This window comes from Chrysochloris asiatica, unplaced genomic scaffold (genome assembly GCF_000296735.1).
Source record: "Chrysochloris asiatica unplaced genomic scaffold, ChrAsi1.0 scaffold00179, whole genome shotgun sequence".
Taxonomy (NCBI): Eukaryota; Metazoa; Chordata; class Mammalia; order Afrosoricida; family Chrysochloridae; genus Chrysochloris; species Chrysochloris asiatica.
In genome coordinates, this window is record NW_006408697.1 from 3,025,448 (window position 1) to 3,035,243 (window position 9,796).

General features: G+C 47.7%; 1 protein-coding gene across 1 annotated transcript in view; it reads right to left on the reverse strand.

Annotated features, from left to right (window-relative positions):
* The window catches only part of EDARADD (EDAR-associated death domain), a 95,433-nt gene extending 86,414 nt beyond the window's left edge, over window positions 1–9,019 (reverse strand). Inside the window, exon 1 of the mRNA XM_006872012.1 lies at window positions 8,731–9,019. Within this exon, the coding sequence (XP_006872074.1) occupies window positions 8,731–9,019 (289 nt within the window). The remainder of the gene's footprint in view (window positions 1–8,730) is intronic.
* Between the last annotated feature and the right edge of the window lie 777 nt (window positions 9,020–9,796).

A 9,796-nucleotide genomic window follows, 5' to 3' on the forward strand; every position in this document is an offset into this window, starting at 1 on the left:
TGCCAGCTTCCACCCTCAGCTCAGGTCTGGAGACTACCAACGGGGCACAAGAAGGTGAAGCTCCCCCCATGGAATCTGGACAGGGCCAGAGAGCTAGGAGGCTAACAGGAAGGGACAGCTAGAAGGCACAAAGTCTCTTGCTTTGGCCTCAAATCTCTAAAAATAAATGAAATTTAGGCAGACACGTAGTAGTAGATAGAGTTTTTGTATTCTAAAGCTCAGTGGTGAGGTAAGAAAAAAAAAATCAATCAGAGGAAACACAACTTGTTTTGTAGTCATTTCCATTTCCTGGGAGTCCTGGTGCGGTGCTGTAGGATCAACACTGCACTGCTAACCACAAGGTCCATGGTTCAAACCCACCAGCCGCTCCCTGGAAACCCCACACAGGGTGGCTGTAACTTGGAACTAACTCGACAGCACTTTACAACAACAAATCTATTTCCAGAAAATTCCTGGTGTGGTGCTGTAGGATAAGCACTGGGTGGGAACCGAGTTGCCGTGCTAAAACAACAACAGTAACCACAAGGTCGGAGGTTCGGACTCAGCAGCTGCTCCTTGGAAAGCCTATGCAGGGTCACTAGGAGTCAGAAGTGACTAACAACAACAACAGGAGTGGAGCTGTAGGAAAAGCACTGGATGTTTCAAACCCACCAGGTAGCTGGTGAGTTTGAGGGGGAACCGACTCCACCACACGTAACAGTAAACAACATCTACTTCCCGGAGGCCCTACAGATGCGATAATGAGCGCCTGGTTACTAAGCGAAGGTCAGCAAGTGAACCCCACCCAGTGGCACCACAGAGAAAAGATCCTAAAGATCGCACCCTACAAATCCCCATGTTTCCTAGAACATAAGGAAAGCTAAACTGTCACCTGGAGTCGCTCTGAGTTCAAATCCACTTGATGGCATCCAACAACAATCCTCCCCAAATGGTCCCTGGGGTGATATAAACAGTTAGCATGAGTCAGTAGATTGCTGGTTCAAGCCCACTCTGAGGAGCTTTGGAAGAAAGGCCTGGTAATCACTTCTGAAAAATCACCCACTGAAAACCCCAAGGAGCACATTTCCACTCTGACACACAAGGGGGCACTGTGAGTCGATTTCAAATTGGCGGTAATTGGTTTGCTTTTATCTATTTTCAAACCTTTTGCGTCATCCCAAATAGAAAGTCTGTACTCATTCAATAAGTCCCTACTTCTCTGCCCCATAGTCCCCAGTAACCACTAACAAATTTCCATCTCTATACATTGACCCATTCTAGATTCATTCTGGTGGTGGTTGTGTGCCATCAGGTTGGTTCCAATGCACAGCGACTCAGTATAGGATTTCTGAGGCTGTAAATCTTTACCATGCAGAAAGTCTCATCTTTCTTTTGTGGAGCGACTGGTACATTTGAACTACTGACGGTGTGGTTAGCAGCCCAGCTCATAATCCACTGCGCTACCAGGGCTCCTTCCTACTGAAGTAAGGGATCCTAATCCGATCTGAGTGGTGTCCTTATAAAACAGGAGACGGAGACAAAGGGAAGATGGCCACGAGACGACAGAAAAAAAGATGGAGCGATTTTGCAGCTTCAAACTTGGGAGTGCCTGGGGCTACCAAAACCTGGGAGAGAGAAGAAAGGGTCGTCTCCGGGAGTCTCTGGAGGGAGCATGGCCATGCTAGAGCCTGCATTTAGACATTTAGCCTCCAGATGTACTCTGCGAGAGAATAAATTCCTATCTTCATAAGGCACACAGTAGAACCCTGGTGGCGCTGTGGGCTGGGCGTGGGCCACCTGCAAGAATGGTGGTTCCAGCTCCTCAGGAGAAAGATAAAGCTGTCTGAGGCTGTACAGCTTTACAGCCTCACAAACGCTATCTAGGCTCGCTATGAGTTGGAATCAATTGGATACCCAAAGAACCCTGGTGGTACAGGGGTTAAGTGCTTGCCTGCTAACCGAAAGGTCGATGGTTTGAATCCGCTAGCCACTCTGTGGGAGACAAGACCTGACCATCTGCTGCAGTAAAGATTCCAGCCTAGAATCCTATGGGGCAGTTTCAGTCTGTCATATAGGGTTACCACGCATCAGAAGTTACGAGGCTGCCAGAATTCCTGATCCTCAGCACTTCAGACGGACCAAATCCGCTTGAGAGCACACAACACCCTCAGCTTCCCAATCTGTGTCATTTAGTCATGGTAACCACAGGGGCCATGGGGAGCTCACCGAGCAGCCGGTAACTCAAACAAGGCCTGGATCTCCAAAGGAGCCAGCAACCAACTTTCTGGAGACCTCCCTTGTAGAAGTGAGAGTGGAGTTCCTCAGAAGACCCAGAAGAACTACAGTGGATAGAGGCAGCCAGCACCACGGGGAGGGGGCCAGCAAGCTGGGCAAGTTATACTTGTGATCTTGTCTCTCTGGGCTTCACTCCCTCACTTGTATGATCAGGGGGACAGAAACCTTCCACATCTCCTTCTAGGGCCATGAGTAACACAGAGGCATGAAGAGGTCACAGCCATGTGAAGACGGTGGCAGAGACTGAAACCATGTTGCCACAAACCAAGGACACCCTGGAGCCACCAAGCTGGAAGACACAAGGAAGGATCCGCCGCAGAGACTTTGGAGGGCGCATGGCCTGGCTGACTCCTTGCTTGGGACGTCTAGCCTCTAGAACTATGAAAGAAAACACTTATGTTATTTAAGCAAACAACAACAAAAGATCCAAGAGAGGTGAGCAGTACTAGTCACAAAGGTAAAGGAGTATCTTCAGGCTGGAAGTTACCATGTTACCAAGATGCCAGTACTTCCAGGGTCCCTAACAACTGAAGCCCCACTTCCCTGGTGCCTACTCTATACTACCTCCCCCCACCTTTACACAGCCTCATATCACACGTGTAGGTTTTCTCATTTTACATAGGGAATGCCCAAATTCATGGAAGAGCCAGAATTTGGCTCTGGGTCTTTCTGGCTTCAAAAAGTTGGTGGGGGAAATGGAATGAAAAGATAGGGAATTTCTCCACCAACTTTTTGAAGTGTCCTCATGTTTTCCAGTCTCAAGCTTCTCGAAGTATGACCCATCCCCGACAATCTGATACATACTCCTGGAGGAGTAAGCAGTGTCTCCACGAGGAATAATTAGCGACTGTCCGACACAGACATGCTGGCCCTATCACGGTCCAGTGCCTGGCTTCATGAGCCACAGGAGACAATGGGTGGTATTTCCTAGAGATCATGGAAGCAGTTAAGCATTCGGCTATTCACCAAAAGACTGGAGGTTTGAATCCACTCAACGGCTCCTCTCAAGTAACGTCTGGTCCTGTACTGCTGAGAAAATCAGCCACTAACAACCCTAGGTAGCACACCGAGTTCCACTCTGACACATACGGGATTGCCACAAGAAGGAGTCAAGTCGATGGCAACTAGTTGTTGGTTTTTTTGTTTTGTTTTGTTTTTTAGTTCTTAGAGGGAGTGACTTAGCTTGGCTGCTAACTGAAAGGTAAGTGTCTCGGGGCCTCCTAGCTTCCCCAAGCACCAGGAGCCAAAAAAGGGAGGTCCTTGTACTTTCGAGTAAGGAGTTAGAGGTGATTCATTGAACTGATGACTTCAGAGTTCATTTATTTTTCATTTGCTTTTTCTTTGTTTTTAAATGCCAATGCTTTCTTTTGATCTAGAGCTGCTTCTGCTACTGCGTCTAAAGAAGCTCACACTGAGGAATACAAAAACCCTTTGGAGCCACAGCAGGGCCTTATGAGTGTACTGACACGCTTCTCAGAGCAACTTGGCAGCTGGCCCCTCCCCACCATCCTCCTATATACCATGTAGCCCCTCCCCACCATCCTCCGGCCTCAGAGCAGCGGCGGAACAAGCTGGGGAAAGAACAGGGATCAAAAAAGCACACTTCCATTTGTGTCTTTTCTGAAGGCTGGTTGGTGCTTTCTGGTGGGTCAGCCAGAGTGGATGCCTACCAGAGAGGATGGAAGAGGTGAAACAGAGGATGGAAGGGGGATCCACACACATGGTATATAGGAGGAAACGTACAAAGCAGGGACATTATAAGTGAAAAGTGGAAAACCCCATAAGGAGAGAAAGAGACAACGACAGAAAGGGAAACCACTAACTGCCCCACTCACTTTGGTGGGATGGGAATAAGGATCTGACAGGTGCAGCTTTTAAAATAAAGGCACTCGTAGGCTTGCTGGAGTGCTGGTGTGGCACTGTAGGATAAGCGCTAGACTGCTAACCACGAAGTAGGTCAGCAGTTCAAACACACCAGCTGCTCCTCGGAAACCCTATACAGGGTGGCTATGAATCAGAACTGACTCAACAGCACTTCTCAATAACAGAAGCGCTTGGACTCCTGGTGTGGTACCATAGGATAAGCAATGGGCTACTAAACTGCAAAGTCAACAGTTCAAACCTAGCATCCTCTCCTCGGAAACCCTACACTGGGCACTTAACAACAACCACCAGGAGCCTGTGCTTAGCTCCTGGGGTTTACCACTCTTGGCGGTTGGAGGGCTGCGAGTGGCAGCCAGAGAGAAGGTGCCATCAGAAAAGCCAGATTTCCCAGGAGCAGCAGCCAGCTACCACCCAAGAGCAGAGAGAACAGGCCTGCTGTAGTCTGGTTACCACCAGTAACTTAGCTCATTGCAATGAAGCAATGAGGCACACACCACCTCCTCAGCTAGATGCTGAAAGGCTTGCTCTGTGTTTGTGTCTTTAATACTCGCATGGAGCACAAACCAAATCTTACTCACTTTTGACAGACAGTTCAGGCTCATTCCATGTTCGACTGTTTATTAATGGTAAAGATAGAAAGTGACAGCTACAATGTTCCCACCGTGTGGCCTCAAATTAACAGTCTTGTTCATTTTTATTACAAAGTAAAAAGAGGGAGTAACTAGGAACTTCCAAGCGGAGACTGATTTAAACTTGAGAAGCAAGGAATAAATTAAAGGGGAACTTTCTCCCCAAAATAGTCCTGTTAAGTTTCAGAGTGTAAAAAAAGGTTTTTTAAATTTAAAAAATTTACTCTCGTAGTATTATAGCTCATATACCTTTATTATATGTGTATAATGATACAAACGTCTTTTCCTCTTTTTTTAAACATTAGAAGGTAAACTCAAGCTTGATGACTAGGTTCCTAACATAACAACATGGAAGGAACATTTTTTTCCACAGTTGAGACATTTAAGCTCATGTGCTGAAACTTTATACCCTTCATTCATTCAGGGAATCAACAGTATTTAACCAGGACGTCTGTGTGATGGGTACCGTGTGCTGAGCTCAAGTAATCACAGCTAAATACCATGACGAGGGCTGAGAAGGAAAGACACGGGTGCCCTGAGAGTTAATAACTCGGCTTTGATCTTGATCACTTTTGGACTGAAATCAGAAGGGTACACATAGAAATTAACTGCGCGGAAGAGGGGTGGGAGAGAAGCGCAAAGGAGGGTGGGCACAGGGACTTTCAGGCTGCAGTGTAGGCAGTAGCAGGCCCAACAGAGCATGCTCTGATTGAGGAGCTGAATAGGGCTCAGCCATACAGAATATGGAAACCACGTCAAGACTGCGGTTAGTTGGAAAGGCAGGCATAGGATTCTAAGCAGAGGAATGACAGGGTCTGGCTTGTTTTTAAAGATCACTCTAGATCTAGAATTCCACTCCCAGGGACATACCCAAAATACGTTAAAGCACCCATGTTCACTGCAGCGCTCGTCACAACAACCAGTGCTGTAGGATCAGCACTGGACTGAGAACCACAAGGTCCGCAGTTCAAACCCACCAGCTGCTCCTTGGAAGCCCTGTACCACAGTCGCTATGAGTCGGAACCAACTCGGTGGCACTTAGCAACAACAACAACAGAAGGTGAAGATTAATAAACAGATAAAATACAATAGAATATTATTCAGCCATAAAAAATAAAGCTCTGATCCATGCTACAATATAGATGAATCTTGAAAACAAGTTGAATCAAACATGTCAGACAAAAAAGAACAAATGTTTTGTGATCCCTTTATATAAAGTATATGTTGTTGTTGTTAAGTGCCGTGGAGTCGGTTCCGACTCATAGTGACCCTGCACAGGGTTTCTGAGGCTGTAAATCTTTACGGGAGCAGAATGCCTCATCTTTCTCCCGCAGAACCGCTGGTAGTTTCGAACTGCTGACCTTGCGGTTCACAGCCCGATTCGTAACCACTACACTAGTGCCATCAAGTCAGTTCCGACTCGTAGTGACACCAGTCAACTTTGCGTTTCAAACCGACCTTGCGGTCCAGCGCATTATCCCACAGTCCCACACCAGAAAAATGCACAGACCAGGATTTATTAGTGGTTACGGGGAGGAGGGAATGGGGATTATTACTGAGGGATACTGAGTTTCCATTGTTGTTGTTGTTGTTAAGTGCCGTTAGGGATGATGAAAACTTTGGGGAATAAATAATAGCGATGGTAGCACATTATGGCTAATGTAACTGACAACATTGAATTGCACCCTTAAAAGACGCTGAAATGGCAAACTTACTGTTCTTTATATTTTACCACAGTTTAAAAAAAGAAATAAAAGATCCCTCTACCCACTGCTCTGGAGAACAGACTGGCAGAAGGCAAGCGTAGGTTTGAAAACACCAATTGGGGGAAGGGTGTAAGAAATCAGATGAGAGTCTTGAGTCTGAGGCGGAGAAGTAGAAATTCTTTCTAACACTTTTCACCATTGATACCATTTGTGGTTTCAGTATAAGGATGGAAGGTGTGTGTGTCGTGTGGGTTGCAGAAGCTAAATGAAATGTGAGAAAGGGGAAGGTCTGGGAGTTTTTTTGTTGAAAAAAAAACTTTATTCATCGAATCTGAGAGTGGTCAGACATCTTTCAGATGTCTAAACTTGTTCTTTAGCATCTTGGTCCAGTGATGGACGATCACAACCTCAGAAGGCCTCCCTCCTCTCAGTGTGAAGCCAAAACTCCTCTCTCTCTAAAGATTTCACCTACTAGTTTGGGTTCTACCACTTAAAAGTCCAGGAGACAGATTGCTTCCATAAGACACTCTCTTATTATCTTAGACTCTCCTCCCTCAGTTAGAGATTGCACATGCTTTAGGGTTTGGAAGTCCCTTTATTACAGGCTGCCTATTGAATGTAGATTGTGTACATTCACTTTGGCTAGGCATAGTAGCATCTCCTGAACCCTAGAGCCTGTAATTCTATACGTGTCTTTGGAGACCAGAGGGCCCCTCTGAAGGCCTCACTGTTACAGAGCTGGTCCTCATTTTCCAGGTGGGAGACCTGGGTTCCATTCCTGGCCAAGGTGCCTCGTGCTCAGCCATCACCCCTTTCTCAGTGGAGTCCTGAGTGTTGCTAAAATGTTGAACAGACTTCAGCAGAGCTTCCAGATCAGATCTACTTCCAAAAATGAAAACGCTATGGAACACAAGGGTCTAATCTGCAACCCATCATGGGGTTGGCACAGGTCTGGGCAACTTTTCTATTTGTTGTGTGGGGCTGTCATGCAGGGTCAGCTACTAACAATACGGGGCGTTATCACATTGATGGCTCACAGAAGTATTCTATACAATGTGTTGCTGCCAAACTGTGTCTTCCTGCCCCTCCCCCTTCTCTGGTGAAGCTGATTTCAGGGAGCTCAAGCAAAAGATTTTCCATTTTTCCCCATTCAGTCAGTTCCTACTGAAATCTTTTAGAATCTCCAACAGCATCATCAGTTCATGAAATCTGAGCCCACTGTACTTGAAACGTGGGCTAATACCTCTCGGCACCTGGCCAACTCGATTTTCAGAAGGAGATGAAAGGGTGGGAGTGGGCGTGGGAGAGGGGAGAAAGTCTCCCTTTATTTCCCCTTCTATTTTTCTAAACAATGAGTATGAGAGCAGGAACTCCCGTATCCAGACAACTAATTTACTTTCCAGCTCTAATTAATAAAACGTTTACTATACCCCCACTTGATGAAGCATATAGATCTTTCTTTGAAGTCTCTAGGAAACTCCCGAACACAACGCGGCACACCACAGTATCAAATAAGCCAAATTAGCTAACCGATATTTTTTTTTAGCCTTTTTAACCAACCTCTAGCCACAATCCCTTTTCCTAACTGCTCAAGTCACAAATTCACGCTCTGTCCCTGTCCAAGCCCAAGAAATGAAACAGAAAACACTGTTATCGAAGTGGAGAAAATGGAGGCAAAAGATCATGGAAATTTTTTCACCAACTCTTGTGAAGCTCCCTCTCTGTCTGGTTCTGTATAGTTCCCTTGTTAAAGTTTCCAATCGCAACAAAATCAGAAAAAGTCCCTGGGAATGTATCATTCATCCTTTTGTGTGTTCAAGACTTACTAAATATGAGGTCTACGCTATAGGAGAGCAAAGCTATAGAATTCGTGGAGGAGGGGAACCGACCAAGGATTTAGAATTCAAATAAGAGATACAAGAAAAATTTAGAATCCAATATCAGGTACACACAGTATTTAAAAATAAAGGCAAAAACGAAGTCATTATCATCAAAAGCGGCCCGCAGGTGGGATTCCACAGGTGGAGTCCACGTCTAGATTCTGTGCTTACTGGTTTCTGAAAGGAAGCTGATGACCAATATTTACAATAACAAACTCATGTAATGAAAGTGAAGAGGGGAAAGGAGACAAGGAAGGGAATGGGAGAAATCAGGCACGTGAACCAGGAGAAAGAGGCCAGGAGGGAAAAATGAACTCCAATCCTTGCGCTCTTTTCTGCCAGAGAAGTTTGCAGGACTTGTTTCAACCTGGCATCCTCGAACCAGAACAAAAGCGGCTGTGGCCGCAGAGTGGAAAGGGGGAAGGAGCGTCTCGGGCGCGCGTGAGGGGACGAGGGCTAGGGGCGGTGGGGGCGCGAGGTGGGGACGGTGACCAGCAGCCGCCCACCAGCCCCGTGAGCCTCGCGCCAGGTCCAGCTCGTCCCGGGTTTCCAGGAGGTTCGGGCCCCACAGCTCCGCAGTCGCCCGCTCCAGGCGAGGGCGTGGTGTCACTTTACCTGCGCGCCCAGGATCGTCCGGAGTAGCCATGGGGGCGGGCTGAGGCCCACGAGCCGCTCGAGCAGGGTTAGTCAGCCTGCAGGGAGCGCCCGGGCTGGAAAGTCCGGCTTCCCCAACGTGCCCGAATGAACCACCGCGGCTCGGAGCTCTACTCAGCTCCCGTTCCAGCGTCTGCTCCTCCTCCCAGTGTCTCCGCGAGCTCCTTCCTCGTTCTCACTTCCTGCTTGGGCAATTAGCAAAGCCCCTCTCCGCGCGCCCCTGTCCCTCCCCTCAGAGGCGCGGGCGGGAGCCGGTGCTGCGGACCAGGGCCGGGCGGGAGCCGTGCCAGTGCCCGGGGCGCCCACCGCGTCTTAAGCGCGCGTCCTGCCCCCAAGCCCTGGTCCCCCTCGGGCTGGTGGCTGGGCTCCCACGGCGGCAGCCCCGAACCAGCGGCGAGAGAAGTGTTGGCCCTAAAACGCCGCTGCAGCTGCGGGTGGCTTTGCTCGCTGTTTAATCACGCCCTCTGCGCCAGGACACCGGGTACACAGGCCTGGGCTGAGATGCCCACGGGCAATCTGATATTTAAACGATTTCCTGATCTTTAAGCAGAGTATGCCGCCGCTGCATGATGGCACACGCTATTAATTTCTATTTTGATTTTTCTTTGGCATTTGTTACTACATGACCTCCAGGGTAAGTATTACACAAAGGGAGTGGAAAATAAGATTCCTGGTGCACAATCAACCTCTCTAGAAAAAGAATAAACTTTGGGTTCTCTCAGAAATAAGGAATTCTTCCCCTAAAAAATTAAGGTTTCATTTAAAAGTG